Source organism: Mesocricetus auratus, unplaced genomic scaffold (assembly GCF_017639785.1).
Source record: "Mesocricetus auratus isolate SY011 unplaced genomic scaffold, BCM_Maur_2.0 Super-Scaffold_6730, whole genome shotgun sequence".
Taxonomy (NCBI): Eukaryota; Metazoa; Chordata; class Mammalia; order Rodentia; family Cricetidae; genus Mesocricetus; species Mesocricetus auratus.
Window position 1 is genome coordinate 474,639 of NW_024429184.1, and position 21,084 is coordinate 495,722.

General features: G+C 41.8%; 1 protein-coding gene across 4 annotated transcripts in view; it reads right to left on the reverse strand.

Moving 5' to 3' along the window:
• Kiaa1958 (KIAA1958 ortholog) overlaps positions 1-21,084 on the reverse strand; it is a 132,328-nt gene that overhangs the window by 31,235 nt on the left and 80,009 nt on the right. The window contains exon 3 of one of the 4 annotated variants that reach the window (XM_040737740.1): positions 9,295-9,378. The exons of 1 other annotated variant lie outside the window; for it this stretch is intronic. In XM_040737740.1, the coding sequence (XP_040593674.1) occupies positions 9,295-9,378 (84 nt within the window). Of the gene's footprint in view, positions 1-5,749; positions 9,379-21,084 lie in introns of those variants that run through there. 2 more of the 4 variants (XM_040737727.1, XM_040737724.1) reach the window with 2 other exon arrangements.

Here is a 21,084-nt window from a genome sequence, read left to right on the forward strand (position 1 = left end):
GATAAAAATGAAACCAATACCATATACTCTTAGTCACAAAAAGTTCTATATTACAAACATCAACAGGTAGGATCAACTGACCAAAGAACATCTGACACATAAACAGTTTCTTCCATTTTAATGCACCCTTCTTCCTTTCCCAAGGTAGAATTGTAGCAGCTTTAATAAACATTTTAAAATATGATTTGAGTGAGGCAGACACACGGGTGCTTTCTTCCACATCAATCATATAGAAGCCAAGTGGTGAGAAAACATACAGAAAGACCTACCAAGTTATACTATCTGTTTAAATAATTGCTCTAGACATGAAGGCCTTGGGCAGAGAGATTAAAAGCAGAAGATCCAAGGGTGGAAAACAAATCCAAGTGCAGGGTTCAAACACATGCCCACTGCTAACTCAGAGAGACTTCACCATAGTCTTTGGCGTCTGAAATCTCTCAACACAGGAATCAAGGAATGTTCCAGTATGACTCTGTGGCTGGATCACAACAGCAGCGTTGCTCCACACCACACAGAACTGCTTCTTTTTATTGCTTCATCACCTCATGGAGGGGCGGACATTTAAAGCATATTCTGGCAGGAATGCTCACAGTTAAATCTGCCTTTCTTTGCCTCTAAACCTGTGGCTCTCAACCTTCCCAATGCTGTGACCCTCTAATGCAGTTCCTCATGCTGTGGTGACTCCTCCACACACCATAAAATTTTCATTGCTACTTCACAGCTGTAATTTTGCTGCTGTTATGAATCTTAATGTAGACATCTGATACGCAGGATATCCGATATGCAACCCCTGTAGTAGGGCCATACAACACCCCCCCACCTCACCCCCACCCCTGAAGGATCTAGACCCACAGGTTGAGAGCCATTGCTCTAAGCAAAGAAGTGACAGGGGCCTTGAGGGATTAGTTTTGATAATGTTAGAATTAAAACAGTAATTTCAGCACCAATGTGTCCAAATACAGCACTGTCTGTCACTACGCCTCTGATGGTCACACAAAAAGCCTCCATCTACCTCAGGAGATTATCCCGTCATTATAGGAACCCTATAATTATTGTCTATTGAACTCACAGGAGGAAACCCTGTACTAAGTGGGGGAATTTTGGCATGCTGGTGTGAAAAGGCTCTTTAGGAAGCAGTCTCCTTTGCTTAATATGTCATGACAGTTTAACTTCCACAGTAAGAAAATAAGAGTGGAATGACACTTTCCCCATACTGAATTTTGACTGAGTACAGTAGACAGAGTTAATCGGTGGAAGCAGCGTTCCTCCTGTCTTCAGAGTGTGTGCGGAGCTGCTGAGGCAGGAGGGAAACACTAGGAACTTAACTGAACAGACACACATGGAAGATCTGACGGGAATACAAAATATACTACACAGACCTAAGTAAATGCTGGATACAAAAGGTAACAATTGGAACTAAAAGGTATAAATTAAGTCATTAATTTATTTTAGATTCGTTGTTTTACTATTTTTAGTTATGTGTAACTATGTGCAGAAGTTTTGGCCTGGAGCTAGAATTACAAACACCTGATGTAGTAGCTGGGACTCCTTTGAAGCAGTGCATGCTCTTAACCACTGAGTCATCCCTCAGCCTCTAAATTACGAGTTGTTCTTATGAATGCAATTCTATTAGTAAGCCACGCTGACCAGGTAGGTAGCACGTGTGCCTCACAGGATCCTGCTGCCCCACTGTCACTCTGTCGGACTTTTTTTTTATCTCTGTAAAAATGCCCAAGTCTAAGAGAAACAGAAAATTCTCAGTGATGACGAGTACTTAAAAATCAAACAAAACAGAATCCTTGCTTCCTTTTTTTTTTTGCAGGTGTGTGGAAGACTGCAAGGACACACACACATGAAACGATTGTTTGGCACTGCATGACGACCACATTTCCTTCCACAGGGGCCACGGAAGCACTGGCTCAAGAGACCAGACCAAGTACTTACTTTCTCAAATCACACACACACACACACACACACACACACACACACACACACACACACACACACACACTCACACACACACGTGGGCGACACAGCCTAACTACAGTGACAGCAGCGATGGTTAAGGATTCCACAGCAACATTATAAACACCGTGAATGAGCATCTAGAACAACATGCAAAGCCTCAAAAGTCACTCAGTTATCTCAATGCATAGAAGTTGTAATGGTTTTTGGCAAGTTTTTTTCCATAACAAATGCTTTATAAAGCAAAAGCTTTTTTTTTAGTTATAAATGATATTTTAAAAGTTGTAACACAATGGATTATTGGTATAAAAGTTCAGTTAGATAAAGTTAATCTGGACATCCAGTATAAATAATCAGTTATAAATTAATAGTAAAGTATACTAAGGTACGTGACTTATAAAAGGTAACAACACAGAAGATCAACAGCCACTAAAACACTATCTGCACGATAACTGTTAGAATTCTACATCACTGATGCCTTCCTAATTCTACCTACCACAAACGAGAAAACTAGACTAAAGCATTTTCAAAGCGCCCATTGAACTAAATGCAAAACAGTAAAAATGCTAATTCCAGTGTCACACCAAGACAGACATTCCATAAAAAGACAAGTAATTACACTGCACTTTTAAAAGAATCCTAAAATTTGATAGTCTCCACTGATCCTGATAGTTTGTAAATATGTCTGAAATTTTTTATGCTTGAATTCTTTTCAGAAGAAAAGTCAAGATAGCACAAGACATACCCTTTGCATTTCTAATCTTCCTGCTGCAGACCTGTGTCACTGGCTACCACTTCCCCCCCTTTTTAAAATATTTAATTATTATGTATACAGTGTTCTATCTGCATACATGCTTGCACACCAGAAGGCGGCATCAGATCTCATTACAGCTGGCTGTGAGCCACCATGCGGTTGCTGGGAATTGAACTCAGGACCTTGGAAGAACAGGCAGTGCTCTTAACATCTGAGCCATCTCTCTAGCCCCACTTTCTCCCCCACCCCCCCTTTTTTTTTTACCACTAAATAGATTCACTTAAGAAAATCTTAATTATGCTGATAAAAATTTTTTTGTTTTGTTTTTTTTCTAGACAGGGTTTTTCTCTGTATTGCTTTGGAGGCTGTCCTGGAACTCTCTGTAGATCAGGCTGGCCTCGAACTCACAGAGATCTACCTGCCTCTGCCTCCCAAGGCCTGGGATTAAAGCTGTGAGCCACCAACACCCAGCATGTTGATAAGATTTTAATCCTTTTGACTGAAGGTATGTCTCAAACTGTAAAACAGTATAAACTGTATCTCAAACTAATAACATGAGTATTGTAGAGCTGGATTTCCAAGAGAATGCCCAAAGGCACAGGAATTCCCTTTGGTCCATGATTTGAACTGGAATCCATTACTTGGAGATGTAGGTAGTTTGCCTCCCCATTTATAGTTAAAAACTAAATATAAGTGGGACAAGCTGAGTGACATTTGTTAGGAAACAATTACACTAGAAGTGATTCTAAAATTTTTTACAATGAAACATGGCTAAAATCAAGACATAACCCTATACAATGAAAAATTAGTTTTCACATTCAAATAGCTTATAGCAAACATGATGGTTAATTCTGGGTATGGTGGTACACACCTTTAAATCCAGCACTCCAGATGCAGAGGCAGAGGCAGGCAGATCTCTGTGAGTTCAAAGCCAACCTGGTCTACATAGTTCTAGTTAGCCAAAGCTACATCGTGAGACCCAGTCTTTAAAACCAAAACAAAAATAAAAGAGTTTAAAATACAGTTTGGAAAAAGAAGAAAAACTCACTTTAACCCAGGGTTTACTTCTACATAGGTGGAATTTCTTCTCTAAATTCTATCAAGTTTTTCTATAAGGACAGGAGTCAGGGTGTCTGGGTTCCCCTGGCTCTAACCCTACCAAGACAGTAAGACCCCGGTACTCATCTGTTTCCTGTTGTGACAAGAACATTTGAAGGATGTCGAACAGGGGTAGCAGCAGTCCATTCAGCACAACCAGTCTCGGCCTAAGGAGCTGACTCTCCAGGAGTGTGTGTGTGAGTGTGCACACGCCTATGTTCTTTCTGAGGTATCAACCTCTTTACCCTACTGTGGGAAGATATGCTTTCCTAGTCTAAAGCCTGGTAATCACTGGGTGAGACAAGTTCTTAGGCCCTTTCCGGGGATAGCATCTAAGATCACAATTCAATAAGGACAATGGCTTTATAGCAGTACTCTGATCTAACTGATACTGATTCCTTCTAATTCATCACGGTTTGCACTAAAACTCAACTTAGCACACTAACATGTCATATTTTTAAGAAACCACAATCTTCAATACCAAATCAGGCCTTTCACTCAGTTTGGGCAAATCCCGTTGGTCAATTTTCAAGTAAGCTGGGCCTTGAAAGATCAGTCTTCCTTTTCTCTGCTTAGAAAGGTCAAATCATAGTTGTTGGTAGCTTATCAATACAATTCCTCTTTATCCGTTATCACTAGAAATACAGCAGTGACTGGAGGGTGTGTTTCTGGGTTCCCAGACCTGTCTGATGGTAAGGACGGCTGGAGTTTTCATACCCTCATGAAAGGCCAGCCTTGCCTAACTGCAGGGCCCCAGGGTGCAGCACTAACAGAGCAGGTGTGGGTGGCATGGGAACAGTAGCCACGGGCGAAGGCCAGGGCTTGTGGGATCAGGGTGCACTTCAGGGACCGCTGGCCCCACCCATTCATTCTGCGACTGACGCGGGCCACCCATCTGATGTTCACCCTTACAAAAGAGCAGCACCGCTCACTTAAAATGGTACCTGATAAAGATAATTTACAGAAGCACCTGGTGCAGGGGCACACTGTACATTCTAACAAATGACTATCACAGCAGAGCCTGATACTCCCATGTGAGTGCAGTGTGAAGACAGCCATGGCACACAAATGGCTTCACCTTATTACTGATTTTAAGAAAAGCTCTATCCCAGCCAGCACTTGGCAGATCTACAGAATAAGTTACAAGCCAGCCAGGACTATAGAGAGAAAAACCCTGTCTTGGGTGGGGGGGGTGGCTCTAAGGAAAAGTCTTCATAAAATATTCAAAGAGGGGGCTAGAAAGATGGCTCAGTGGCTAAGAGCACTGACTGTTCTTCCAGAGGACCCGGGTTCAATTCCCAGCATTCACATGGTAGCTCACATGTGTCTGTAAGTTCAGTTCTAGGGGGCCTGACATCCTCACACAGATATACAGACAGGCAAAACACCAATGCACACAAAATAAAAAAATTTTAAAAAACACTCAAAGAAGTGGGATACATTCTGCAGCAAATTGGAATATTCACCGACTTAAGGAACGGCTGGAGCACCGAGTGTGAAAGACAATGCAGGGTCAGCATGGGGGGGGGCTCTCAACTTTCATTATGGAGCTTTTACATTTTTCTCTTCTTTGAAAACAGGAAGAGCTTACACATCTTCACCGACTTCCCACCGACTGGATATTCAATAATATTTGCCTACACAGTCATAAACGTTCATTCATCTCAGTAAGTGCATTGATAGTATGGCTCTGGATGTTAAGTTTCCAATAAAAACCTAGCTGGAAAATCAGAGACTTAACCTACATCAGAAATGATGCAGGCAATATACTGTAGACCAGGTAATACTTTAAGGAAATGAGCTGTATATGGTATTGCTTTCATGTAACCCCAGCACAGGGGTTAGCATGGACTACGTGGTAAAACCCTGTATCAAACAGAACACAACACAATAACTTAAGAGAAAATGAATTAACAGGGAAATTTTAAGATATTTAAAATTATGACATAAATATTTAATAGTTGACATAAATTATGTACAAAACATTTCACATTAGCCCTAATAACCATGATAAGTGCTGGTGTGCATCTCTGCCATGGAGTGGAATATTTTTTCTAAGTTAAAATTCCAAGTAATAAAAACGGCATCTGGCAGTGGTATGTCCTCAGTATTGTTTAGATAAAAATACAAAACATAGAGGTAGTCACAGACTTTTTATAATTTAATTAAAGAGGTTCTAAATTGGCTATGCTTCTTCTAGTAAGCTGTTTTTTCAAAAAGTTGTTTTAAATATCACAGTGTTCCTATTTGGTTAGTTATCACAGCAAAACATAAATAAAGTCACTGACATTATTGATATAACTGTCTTGATGAAAATGTAGCACTTAAGATTAAGCAGGACACATGTTCTGTCAGTACTCAACAACACCAGCAGGGACTCAGAACTGCCTAGTTCCATCCTCTCTGTTCAGTGCACAGTGATAGGCTCCCTTTCTCAAAACCAACTCTGCTGCCAGCACAATTAAGGATTTAAAAACTATGACGATAAAAAATGACAGGTATGCTACATAAAGACAGCCTTTAAGAAGTTTTAACTCCAAGAGTGGGGAGAAAATGGGGAGGGTTTGCAGGGGTGGAGAGAGAGTGGGAAAGGTTTGCAGGGGTGGGGAGGGTTTGCAGGGATGGGGAGAGAGTAGGGAGGGTTTGCAGAGGAGCAGGGAGAAAGCAGCTTGTATGTTTAAGTGGAGGCAATGGGGAGGTGGATTCGAGCATAGTGTGCAACCTTGAAGGATCACCCAGCATTCCTTTAAACTAGACAGCCTTCAGCAATGGAAAGACACTGTTCCCATCTCTGGGTCAAACCTCCCAAACCAACAACTAGCCTGTACTGAAGAAGGTGAATAGGAAAAGGCTGGGGTGAGAAGGCAGACCCCTTCTTCATCTAACTGACTTCACCATAAAGCGAGGATAACTTGCTTGCGCAAAGGACTTAGATAATGCTTGCCTAGAAACATACACACCTTTTTTAAACAAGGCTTCTCTCAGGACAGGCTCATCAAGTTACTTCTACCCATGAATGCCCCAGACACACCTGCCAGTTTGGCCCTCAAGACCATAGCCTGGAAGAAAGGCCTTTGTGTGCTTACTTCATATCGATGTGAAGAGCCACCTAGCCAAGGAAAAGCTCAACTCTGTGACAATTTAGTAAAGAAAATAAAAATACTCCTCTTTTAGTATCAGAAGATAATAAAATAACACCTACCTTCCAAGCTAATGTGAGTTACAAGGTTGGCCTGAAGAATAAACATGTCTCCAACAGGGTGCTCAGCTGTGACAACCCAATGATGGTTTTTAGAGCCTTTATGTGTGACTGACTGCACAGGGTGGGAAGGAACTGTGATTCTAATATCTAGATTTAATTGATTTTCAAGTGTTTTAACTAATAATTTACTTCAGTCCTTAAGACTTGAAAACAAAGACTGGAAAAACCACCACAAATGTTTAATCAAAATTATTCCAACTACAGAGTACCACAGACAAATGCATTTCTATTTACTGAGAAGAAACTCAAGAATGCTTTGAGTTCTGCTAAGCCTGGTAACAAAATATTGTGGTTTAAGATGGGTGTCAAGGCTCTTTTGATCTTACGTGCAGAGTCAAGTGACCCCCTAAGGGAAAGGGCTGGATTTGATGATTAGAAATAGTCACAGAATACTGCAGCTTATTGCCTCCACCAATGCTTCCAGATTTTTAGTGGGGCCTCCATTTTCTACCTTCTCTTTTATGCTTGATATACAATCTAGCACTTGGAAATACTTTCAAAGTTTAAAATTTCTTGAAAAGTCTGATGATCAAACTCATTTAGGGAAACTAACTTAGGGAAAAAGAATATTCTATGCAGGTCCAAGTACACCACTAAAAATGAGCTACGTAACAGTCCCCCTCCCCCAGCATTCAGATTTTGTGTATTATTTAAAAATGAGACATCTTTCAAAAAAAGAATGGCACCTTTACTCCTCCTTCTACCCTGCCCCCTGCCAAAGAAAAGATCTTTATATATGGTGGAAACTGAGGCCCAGCAGCTAAACCTACACTAAAAATATACGCAAATAACTTGAGGCTGAGCCTGACACCCTTTCAACATTTCCTCCAGACTCATATAGAATTTTTAAAAATTAAAAAAATAAATCCATCTGTGAAGGAGATTAAAAGCAGGAGGCGAGGAGGAGGAGCGGGGACACAGCGTCTTGAATGACTCTGGGTTTCCTTTCTGGCAGGTTTTTAAAAAACGGAATTCCTTCTCTACCATTGCCTGAGAACCACGATGGTTTTGCCAAGTCTGTAACAGCAATTGTATGTAATCACCCACAAGCACACGTATTTGTCTCAAGCCTATAAATACTGTGTTAGTGATACTAAACTATTGCCATTGGCTTATCTGTAAAAAGAAAAAATATAGATTTGCATTTTATAAAGTTAACACTGAGGGCAGGTGAAAGGCGACGAGACGCAGCAGTATACAATGACAGTTTCTTGGGACACAGACACCAAAGTGAGGTCTCGGAGCAAGCCACCTGGTCAAGCTGTGTCTGAGGAAGAGTCGTAAGAGGAGACAATGAAGTTGCTGCTGTTGGAGTGACCAGCCACGGACTGGGCAGCCTGCTGGCTCAAGTTGTTGCAGATGAGCACCAGCTGGTTACTCTGGGCCTCCGACAAGGTGCTGCAGCTCTGGTAGACACTGAAGTTGGTTTTCCTGCCAGGGATGTTGCCCTTCTCGCACATGGTCTTCACCATCTTGGCTAGCTTGTTCTTGCCAAGGGCCTGGCAGTTGTACCAGTGCAGAGCCGCCAAGTTCACCACTGGCTTGATGGACAAGTAGAAGGGGGCATCCTCATAGCGCATCGCAGGAGGCCTCCTCTGGGCATATTCTTTATAGTCCTGCACCGGGCAGGTCTGTGGGGCATGCTGGGTGGCATAGACTCGTGAGTCTGTCCCTCCTCTCTTGGTTTTGGCGTTCAGATCGCCAGTGTCCTGACCCATCCATTCCAAATACTCGAGCCCAGTTTCTGTGACCCGGAGCCGGATATCGCCCCATTTCAAGGTGGATCCATGGAAGCCTGTGCAGTGCCCAAAAGCTTTTGTGTTGTTGAGCCAGACAAGATTGAGCAGACCCTCGGGGTTATACCTGCTCAGCAGTCCCCTCTTACGCAGTATGAGCTCGTCGGCAAAGGTGAGCTTCATGGACTTGTGTGGCTTGTTTCCTTTCCCTTTGCAGCGGAGCTCAATCTGCTTCTGCTTCAGGGCCTCCTGGGAACGCTTGAACTCCTTGTCCCTGGTGATGCTGTAGCCATACCTGTGTTCTTTCAGGTACCGTTCCAGCCCACACTGGTAATTCGCCAAGCTGTTGGGTTCATACTCGGACCCATCCTTCTGCCTGGCATCCACGAAGAAGGAGGCAAGGTAGGCATCTAGCTCCTTGCAAGGGATGACATAGATCTCTCTGGTTTCAGAAGGGTACTTGGAGATGAGGAACTCCCGGAAATTGCGGAGCGCGGTCTGCGTGCTCCGGATGGTTTTCTCATTCTGCTCCCTGCTGAGCTCAGCTGCTCTTTCATCCTGGTCTGCAACAAACGGGGGAGGGGAGGGACAGAGAGGGTGTTGATGAGTTCAGACAATGCACTTGCTACGCTGAAATAAAGCTTCCTTTTATAATGAAATGGGAAAGACGGATCAATTCTGAGAGAACAGAGATAACTAGTATTTATTGAAAGGGTTGTCGAACTACTTGAAGCCAAATTCAGTTTCACAAATGGACTGGACAAGATACGGCCCATTACGATGGGAGAGAACTTCTTTTTTAAGACGTTAAAGTTTGTTGTTATTGTATGGCGTGTGTGTATGATGTGTGCGAGTGGGTGTAGGTGCAAATACTGCCACCTTTACACAGTTCCAGGAATTGAACTCAGGTCCTCAGGCTTGCATGGCAAGCATTTTTATCCTCCAGAGCCACCGAGCTAGCTACCTGAGTCATTGGCATGCAGCTTAGTGAGTGAAGGTTTGTAGAAAGGGTGAGACTAAAGGTGGTCTGAGGAAAAGCGTGGGGCAGAAATGTGCCACCTGCCCTACCTTGCAGCATGTAAGGAACCCCCTCCACAGCTGGTAAAATCACGTCATTTTTAAATTGAAGGTGGCACTGGTTCCACCTGCTGCATCTGTCCCTGACACATCACTGGAGGTCTACTTAGGAAGGACTGAAGGCATTTGATGGCAGTTCCATTCGATACTTGCTCTTCTACAGGAATTCACATCAATGTATTTGTAAGTATGGAGAGCAAGACAGTTTGTTTGTATGTGGTTAAGTGATCAGAATCAATCTGGCATTTTACGGGAAAACCAGGACCACTAAGCTTCACCGTGACAAGGGGAGAATTAAACATGAATTTTACAACTGAGGAGAAAGAAGGACCTATCTTGGTTCAGTCTGTCTTCTGGGTTTATTATTAACCTTCTGCCTGAGGGACTTGCAGTACAAGCTCTGGGTCATCCACTACCATGCACTGCTCCAGAGCAGACCTCACACTTTACTAGCTTCTGACTAAGATGACTGGCTAAATGCAGGCTAGTGGCCCGCAAGCCTGTGAATCTGCATTTTTACCTCTATGCTCAGGAGGAGACTCCAAAGCATACCCAGGTAAACAACGTCTTAGAAGCCCAGGCCTGTAACTCCTGCTCCTACCGTCTCAGGAGGCAGGGGTCTCAAGATCAAAGCTTACCTTGACTCAGAAAAGCCAAGTTTTATGCCTGTGTCCTGTGTAGGAAACTCCATTTTCCCCATTAAGAAAAAAAAAAAGGTTAAGAAACACTATTTAAGTGGTTTTATTTTAGTAGCATTTAATTTAAACTTGAGACCTTGACATTACTAATAAAAATACTTGGTTTAAAAAAACATCTGCTCTGCCAGGCGTTGGTGGTGCATGCCTTTAATCTCAGCACTTGGGATGCAGAGGCAGGTGGATCTCTGTGAGTTCGAGGCCAGCCTGGTCTACAGAGAGTTCCAAGACAGCCTCCAAAACAATACAGAGAAACCCTGTCTCGAAAAACCAAAAAACAAAAACCCAAAACACCTGCTCTGTGTGTTAGATGTGTTCTGGACAAAACCTGGAAACCCAAACTAGAATTACATAACAGAAAACCATTCTATCTACCGCTATGCAATGAAGTTGGTTTTCCTATTGATTTTTAAGAGGGAGACATGAAGTTAGTTTAAAACAACAAAAATACAACATAAGACTCTTGGGTATAAGGCAATAGCATTTTGTTTATTGAAAATATCTATATAAGAAAAATTTCAGATTAATTTGTAAGACTGCTCAGAGGAAGTCTTCGCGATTACTATACCCAATAATGGAAAGTAGCTTATTCATAGAACAAACTGCTTTTTTTTTATAAAGCATTACCATATACTACTACATATCTATGAATAACCATGTTATTTTTAAATGATGATTCGAAGACAGATTTCCAAATTTCATCATGTACACAGGCACACTGGAGAGATGACATCTCCAAAATTCAAATAAACAAAACATCTTTGTTTCAACAGCTTAACTTTCAGACATGTCTTTTTTTTTTTGTAGTTGAAATTGTTTATATTAACAATGAAGACCACCTTCTCTTTCCATTAAAACAAAGAAGCGGGGGAGGGGGGATTGAGTGTGACCTCCCACCAGCTGGTTCCCTTGGCTATTTACATGTGAGGCAGAGGCCAGCACAGGTTTACTTTGGCTGCTTATGATGCTTATGACAATATTTAAAAGCAGTCTTCAAACTTCAAAGCTTTACAGGAAATACAGATTCACAGGCAACTCCAGGAAAAAGATTTCCAGTCCCTCTATGTTCACATGGGCTCTTAGATTGCATCTGTATATGGTCACCAGCAATCCATTATATATAGTACCTGTTCCGAGATGTCATTTATCAATCAGTAATCAAATCCTAGCACTTCCTGTTAAAAATGCTAACAGATTAAGATCTACCATTAGAAACTGTGTTGGGAGTGTGAACCAAGGCGCTTTATTGTAAACTAGGATTTCCCAAAGGGCTGTGGGACAACGGCAGTTGAATCTTTAAGCTGGGATATTCTAATGAGCTAACAAAACACTCTAGATAAACTAGATTTAAAAATTTCTGTCATTTCGCCGGGCGTTGGTGATGCACGCCTTTAATCCCAGCACTCAGGAGGCAGAGGCAATCGGATCTCTGTGAGTTCCAGGCCAGCCTGGTCTACAGCGCGAGTTCCAGGACAGCCTCCAAAAAACAATACAGAGAAACCCTGTCTCGAAAAACCAAAAAAAAAAAACAAAAAAAAAAAACAAAAAAAAAAAACAAAACCAACTTCTGTCATTTCAGTGTGCTTGTATTCACACGACACTCAATAACCACCATCAGATCCCACCATGAGATACCAACTCTGCTTAGTCCCCACTCATTTTGAGTTTGTAAAATATTCAGTATATTTTACCTCCTTCTGCAAAAATAAATTGAAATTTGATTTGAAAAGCCTCTGGGTGTCAATTTAATAGTGAGTGATTATTTCAGGTGCACTAGACTCCGTGAAGCATGGGGCAGCTTGCTGCAGCTAGTGAGGATGACTGGGAAATGGAGTCATCCTGGATACAGCTCCCTGACCAGGTAGCCAGCTCTCCTCTCTGTCTCTGAACTGACCCTAACCCTCAGTTCATCCTCAGGCTCATCTTGTTTGCAAGGCTTTCCCTCTTTTTGCTGGGTCTCAAGTTTAGTTAAGAAACAGCAGTTGCATCTGCTGGGAAGCAGCCCAAGTGCACACTGCAGCATGGCCGCTGTCTTTTCTAGCAACTTTGAAGGCACCACAGGAGGCAGCTGGAGGGGAAGACACCCTCATTCACTTTGCACGAATAAGGGCAAAGAAACAGTTTTGGTAATACGTTCTCAACTAATAACAAAATCAGGTTAGACCAGAGAAAATCAATAGGAAGTATGAAACAACTACAAGTATCACGCATTTGTCTTCAGGTAAGTTTCAGCTCCATTCCTTTTAAAACTTGTTTATTAGGAATAACATACACTGAGTGTAGTCATTATGTGTACATGATTTTGACAAGAGTATTCATTCACCTGTGAATCCAATAACCATATTGGAAGAATTCCTTCTTCCATCATCCCCCGGCACCAAGAAAACTGCTCTCCTGACTTGAAATATCATAGTTTGGCTGGCCTATTACTATAATGCCTATGAGTGGAATCTTGGGATATGGCTTCTTTCTCTTGGCTTCACCCACTGTTCTGTATTTGCAGGTACTTCATCCTTGCAGCAGTGTGATGCTCCACTATACGTAAATCCAGTATCTAAGTAAACATAGACCCCAGAGGCCCAGAAGAGTTAACAGAGCCTAGCAGCCAAGAACACACAGGCACAAATGATTTTCTTCTAATGAGAGCAAGTATTTGGTTTTGTATCTGTGTGTATCTGTTCATAAGCACAGTATGTGCAGGTGTGAGTGCACAGTACTTGGTACAGGCCAGAGGTTGAGCCTGGGTAGCTTCTTCAACTGGCCCCCACATTATACACTACACTGTGTGTGATGTGTGTGCACACTCATCTGCATGAGTGTGGGTGCACATGCAGAGGTCAGAGGACTACACTGAGTTTCAGTTCTACCACTGTATGTAGCTGGCCTGCAAGTGGCTGGGACCTCTTCTGTTTCACTGTAGAAGGACTGGGATTTTACATGATCATCACCACATCTATATCTAGTTCCAAGGAATCAAATTTGGGTTTTCATTCTTCCATGGTCAACCTTTTATCCAGTCAGCCATCTCTCCAGCTCTTCCACTTAATTTCTGGAGACAAGAGTCCCTCACTGAACTTAGAACCTGCCTGGCTACTCTAGTTTCAGCAATCCTCCTGTCTCTGCTTCCCCAGGAGTAGGACTATGATCACACAATGCTACACATGAGTTTCTACACTGGTGCTGGGAATCTGAACTCAGGTCCTCATGTTTGCATGGAAAGCCCTTTGCACCGAGCCATATCCCCAGCCCCTAAACCAGTGGTTCCCTATCTTCCTAATGCGTGCCCCTTTAATACAGTTCCTTATGTTGTGATGGCCCCCAACCATAAAATTATTCCATTGCTACTTTGTAACTGTAATTTTGCCACTGTTAATGAATAACAATATAAGTATCTGATATGCAGGATATCTGCTTTGCAAAGGGTTGAGAACGGCTGCCAGTTCCCAGTTCTCCACTGCCAGAGTAGGGTGTTTACACCCTCTCCATGCTCCATTAATCCAATTATTCCCTCCCTTGTTAGTAGATGGCATGGAAACACATATAATTAGTGCAGTATCTTATGTCCTCACTTAATTTGAGGAGATCTATGTTAAATTTAAATGCAGACACGTTTGCTCTGTTGCTGCTGCATCCGATTTAAAACAAGCACAAACGTAGCTATGCCATCCCCATGTGCTGTTATTAAAGCTATACATCTACAATGATAGTGAACAATTCCTGATGTTTAACTTCTTTTATTATTTTCATGTAAAACAAAGTATTTTCTCATTTTTCACTTAGTGATGTTCTAATTCTCTTAAAACTAGTGAACAATAAGCCCATGAGCTTATTAAATAAGAATGTATTTTAAATTTGAAAAATAAAATATCTGGTGAGCAGATTTACATGTAGGAAGCCAAGGTTGGAGTCAATAATGAATACACACTCGGGAGTATCATTAAGCCCTGAGCATGTGAAGAATTTCTGTGGGTAAAAAGACAAAGCCTTAACAGTTGTGAAGGTGACAACACAGCTAGAGAGGTCAGCAGTGCATAGAAAACTAGTTTAATAGGCTGCGCACGGCACTGTGGACTGCTGTGTACTCTGCAGGAGTTGAGATCTTCAAGCTTAAGTTTAAGGAAGCTTTATCTGTCTTTAATCTATGGAGGGAGCGGACGATGTTCTGGAAGGTCAGACACCGTTTGATTAACCAACAGAGGAGGGTGGAGCACCCCTGAGGAAGCTGCTTGAGCACAAGGCAAAGATGAGAAGGAAGCAGCTTATGTTCATGAATCTGAAGCACTGAGCTTTGTTTAGGGCAGGGGACAGTAGAACAGGGAGAAAACTAGACCAGTGCAAAGGACCCCCGAATGTCAAGTCTGACAGAGGTACTTTCTGAATGAATCAATGAATGAGTGAGTGAGTGAGTGAATCTACAGCCACCTCCCTCCACTGTTCCTGTCACTGCCTTCTAGTCTGATCACCACCTGGGGTGTACTTGCTTTATATCCATCTCCCTCTGCACAGCTGACTCCTTAGATGTCAATGACTTGCTCAGTCTGGAAAAGCACCCGAGAAGTAACTGCTCAACACACACTGGTGGGCTGAGTCAGCACTCAGGGTCAAAGGAAAGTCACTGAGATGACTGTGTAATTATTTAGTTCACTTCAGACCAACTGGGCTAACCGTGTTTAGAAAGCATGAGGAATGAAGCAAGGGCACATATTAAAATGTGACCCTTTTTTAGGACTGTCAACAGTCAGCTGTGGTCAGGGCTTGTGGTGTTGACTATCCACAATAATATTATGAAATGACATAATAGGCCCTGGTAGTTTTCCCTGCTGCTCAAAGTTCCTCTTGTTCAGCCAGGTCCCACAATGTCTTCAGCCCCAAATAAACACACAGACACTATATTAATTATAAAACTGTTGGCTGATGACTAGGGCTTCTTACTGGCTAGCTCTGTCTTAATTATTAACCCATTTCTATTAATCTAAGTATTTCCATGTGGTCTTGGCTTACCAGAGATTGCCTGGACCTGTTACTCCTTTGGTGGGCTACATGGCAACTGTTTCTGGCAGGCTTTCTCGGCCTACCTTTCCCAGAATTCTCCTTGTCTTCTAGTCTCAACTATCTTCCTGCCTTATTGGTCAATAGTGTTTTATTCATCAACCAATAAGGGAAACATATATACAGAAGGACTTCTCTCATCATTTCCCCAGGTATATTTTGCTAGAAAATTACAATTGCCAGTCACCACAAACTGCTTGCTGAGGCCAGGACTGTCAGTTAAGGCCAGCTTAGACTACACTGTAAACCAATCTCAAACAAACCCAACGTAAAACAACAACAAAAATTGCTGCAAGATGACATTTTATCTTATTAGGATAAGATTACAAATAATGTTTTCACAAAATCTGTACTGGAATATATGAAACCATAAAAGGAATGACAGCCCCCTCCCTTTTCCTGATCTTCACTTTAAAGATATTATAGTGTCTATGAGGTACTTACTTCTCCATAGATACGTCTCGAAAAACCAAAAAAAAGAAAGCACTCAAAGACATCCATCACCTGCTTATTATCCTGAGTGAGTATACCATGTGACCCCAAGGCCTCTGGAGAATTTCCTCAACAGAAATTTAGGAAAAATAAAGAGAGCACAAAATTTGTAGTGTTTATTAAATCAACACAAGGAGTCTGGCATGCCAGGAAAAGGCCAGTAGTTAAGTCAGACCATGAAGATGTATATTGAGAGGTGGGCGTTAGACACCACAGCACACAATTAACTTATGGCTATCAGGGTGTAGGAGTCTGCATCTCTAACAAGTCACCGGATGGTTCTAACATAGGTGTGGTCCATGAGTGCATAGTCTGAGTGCCTGCAAAGGTCTTCTCTTCTTCCCAGGAAGCCAACACCCAAGCTCTGTCTCAGATACGTTACTGGCTATGCTGCTTGCAGAACAGGGTTTATAGTCTGATACTTTCACTTCCCAGGCAAGAGAGTTGCTAAACACTAGGGAGGTTTTGATTGTTGTTTGTTTTGGAGACAGGGTCTCTATACCGTGATGGCTTCAAGATCATGGAAAATCCCCTTGCTTCAGGAAGAGGAATCTTTCTCTGGAATCCTTGTTATTTATTTCATTTTAATTCTTAGTATGTGTATACTACTGAGTTTATGCATGTCACTGTAGTGCTTGTGGAGGCCAGAAAAAGGTGTTAGAGTTTCAGGCAGTTGTGAGCCACCATGAGTGCTGGGAACTGACCTCTGTAAGAACAGTACACACTCTTAGCCCCTGGACTCATAAACACTGTTTACCTAACTGCAAGACCATTTTTAAGTCATATCTACTTGGTCCCACACACCTGACATAGGTAGTGTGGTCAACGGCTAATAGATCTTTGCCAGTCTAACATCATTTTCAAATCTTAGATGCACTGCTTGAGCTGAGCTACATAAAATAATGTCTTCTTAAACCTAAGCCTTAGCTTCTTCAGCTGAAGTGGTTATAACTGTATCTCTTAGGAGTTGCATGAGAGGTGAGTAAGACAGACAGAGAAGAATACAGTTTGGGGCATGTAATTTATCAAGTTCAACCCTTTAGACAAACCACTGCTTAGAAAATGTGTTCCGGTGCAGTAAGCCCACATCCCTCAATCTTAGCTGGAGATGGAGCTCAATGACAAGCACCTGCCAAGAATGAGTCATGGACTTGATCACCAGTACCACAAACAAAAACCACCAGTCTTTTAGTCTCAACTGAGGTTCATTATTTATGCTTTTTTTTGTATCAAAACATTTGCTAATTTTTCTAAGCCTTTATAAGTCACTCATGCATAAATAAACACTTTGCTATGGACATTTGTGAACTGGAGTTTATATCTCAAACACCCTTTTGGAGACCATCCTTCCCCCAAGTTTATGGTGTTACTATGAGACAAGGTATGGTGACTGAGATCAGTATAGAATTAAACAATGGTACAATCATGGAATTCTCTCTTCTGAAAACGCTGGCTTTTTAAATTAACAAAGTATGACACTAAAAGGCAAAAAGGAGATCATCCAACAAGAATAAAAATAAATTAGAAAAAGCTTAAATCTCAAGGTTAATTTCTACTCAGGGAAAGAAATTAAGCATTCCAAAGCAAAGGCAAAAGAAGAGAACAAGAAAATAAATATTGCATGATATTAATCACAATAAAGAGCACTTTCATCCTGGCTGAAATATATTCTTAAATCAACTTTAGAATGTGGCTGCATTTGTAGGCTTAACAGCATGAAAACCACACGACGGTAATTAATGTAATAAATCATCTTGTGGACCTTTTCATAGACTCTGACAGGGCTCATTGATATATTGCTTATTAGAGACCACAGAAACTTCTCCCCCACCTTTTATTACACTGCCAGAGACACTGAATCAAGAGCACCTTCTGATGTGTCTGAAATATCTGCCACTGGTGTAATACATAAAAATATACAGTGAGCTGCTGCCGGCAGACTTTGAGATATCACACAGCATACACAATTCCCAAAACAATCCTGCTCTTTTCACTCTCACTTTCCTTGACTTGAGGCAGTGGTTGAAGAACATGGATTCATTACAGATTCAACACTTACATCTCCCACAGATGAGTAATGAAGCCTCAGCTTACCCTCACACCACTAGCTCCTTTACGTTCATTCTTTACTGACTGTAAGTACATAGCACAAAAAGCTTACACAAGCATTTTCAATCAACCCACAGATATTTTTCTAGTGCTTTTAACACGATTCCTAAAAGAAAAACATTAAAAATACAACAGTAAATCATTTCCCAAAGTAAAAATTAGTCCCTGCATGGTTAAGGAATTTAGCCTTGACAGCATGGCACCTCAGTGAGCTGACACACCCTTGAATTTGCTGTGTATAACTAATTCTAATTCCTAAGTAGCTAAACTTTAAAGAAATTGATGGTTTAAAAGAGTAACTACTCATATATGAAAAAGAGATTCTATGGTAATATAATCCCCTTAGGAAATACAAAAAACATAGTAACAACAAAAACAAAACAAACACACACACACACACACCATACCCATAAATCCACCATTGACAGACTATCATCTGATACATTTTGATGCCTGCCTGGTTTTCCAATTACATTTTCCTTCCTTTAGTGCTGAGGATGAACCCAAAACGCTGTACATAACTGGGAAAATGTTCTGCTGCTGACCGACACCCTCAGCCTCTCAATTTAAAATTTAATTAAAAATACTACCCTTTAATTATCAAGAGTATAGTCCATTCTGTCCTAATTAGTCTTTGTTTTCCTTTTGTGTCCAATCTTATTTTTCTCTGAAAATACTATATTTGCTTTGTCAAATACTCAAGACAAAAAAAAATCACTGTTAACAGCCTGGCTAAGTTATTATTTCTGATACATTCTTTTTGCTCACACAGAACTGGATTTGAAATTGAATTTACTATCCACAATTGACCCAGAAATGCCTAGTTGATTCTAGGGCATTCCTTATGCACACAACTATGCTAGTCCAACTGCTCTCGACACTGCAGGAGAATACGCCTTCTAAATTCCAGCCTGTCCATGCATGTTGTTCTCCTCCTGCTCTACCTCCATGAATTCCTACCACGAAGCCCTGATCCACCTCACCGTCCCATTCCCCATTCCAGCCCCAGTGGCATCCATCCATTTAAGTTTTCAAACACCGTCTTCTTTCACTAACTCAGGAGTGTCTCTATTCAGAGTCTGCACATGAGCCCTCCTTTGGGAATATTCTCCTGCCCATTTCTTATGGTCTCATCCTTAATTCTCAGCCAAACGCCACTCTCTTGAGGGAATCTTCCCAAATCCTCCCCTGATCCCAGATGATACTCACTTCTTTTCTTCCACGGCATCTCCAGCAATGTGTATGTGTGGCTATTTGACTAACATCTATGATATGACCTTCATGAAGTTGTGGACTTTTATTTTTACAATAGATTCATCCATGATTGAAGAAGTGAATAGCAGTTACAGATAAATAGTTAAGTGAATTAATTTAATTATCAGAACATACACATTAAAACTGTGTAAGAAAAATATAAAGCCAAAAGAAAGCAGAAAATTACATCTTATTCTTTTAAAAAATGATTTGCAACATTTGGTGAGTGTGCGTGTGTGTCATAGTGTTCGTGCGGAGTTTAGAGGACAATGTTTGGGAGTCAGTTCTTTCTTTATACCAGGTGAGTCTTGGAGACTGCCTCAGGCCATCAGGTCTAGTGACAAAGTGCTTTTATCTGCTGAGGCACCTTTTCTTTCTGGAAGTCTTACTATTTGTGTATCTGCTCCAGTAGTCAACAAAATATATTCAGTGCCTCAACATAAAAGGCACTGCCTTAAGTGTCTCTGAGTATGGGCACTACAACTGTTTTTGTTTCTTAAACTTTCTTTTTATTTATTCTTGTGTCTTTCACATCCTACATCTTAACTCCATTCATCTCCCGGTCCCTTCGTATCTGCCATCTGCCTTTGTACCCTCTCCAAATAAAATAAAATTTAAGAGAAATTTTTAAAAAAGAAATATCTCATCATGGAAGCTGTAGTGCCCACAGTAAACCCTTTTATCCACATATCTTTACTTGGAAATGTTCATTGCAAAAAGTCACTGGTTCAGTTCCAGCCCTCTGATTTCTGTTAACCATCGATGGATACTGGGCCCTCACTGTGACTCCCCTTGGCTATCCTGCTGTTGCCCTGTGTTGTGGAGATCCTGCAGCTTTGGGTCTGCAGGACCTGTCCCTTCACGTGCTCCAGCAGATCATAGATGGGGTGGCTGCTGGGGTTGGACAACTCATAACCCTAGTTCTGGGCCTGTGTACTTGCAGGGTTGGCCAACCTACCAGTTCTCCCTTGTCATCACCAACAGGGTGAGCTTTCCAGAGAAGGGTGGGGTGGGGGCTCTCTCCCTTGCCCCTGCCACCACGTGGCAGATGAGGGGTGGGGCCATATTCTCAAGCTTATGTCCTCAGGACAGGTTCATCAAACCCGTCAGCTCTATTGTGCTGCCCAGGTGAGATGCAGAGCCTGCTTTTCCAATGTTGCAGCTTCCTTGCCTACGCTGCAGCTATTTAGTTATTATTATTATTATTTTTTTTTTTTTTTGGTTTTCCGAGACAGGGTTTCTCTGTATTGTTTTGGAGGCTGTCCTGGAACTTGCTCTGTAGACCAGGCTGGCCTTGAACTTACAGAGATCCGCCTACCTCTGCTTCCAAGTGCTGGGATCAAAGGCGTGCACCACAACTGCTCGCCTACACTGCAATTTATAAACCTTCCTTTGCATCCCTTCTGTGAGGACAACCAAAGTGGCTAGAGACTAGAAGTAGGAAAGAAAGAGGAGAAGTTTTGGCAGTGAGGTTTTTGGAAGAAACCAAGAGAACCAGCATCTTGGTCAGGAGTGCAAGCTTGAGCACCAGACTCCAGGGTCGGAATCGGACACCTCTCATTGCCTTCCTGTGACTTAACTTCTTCACCTGTA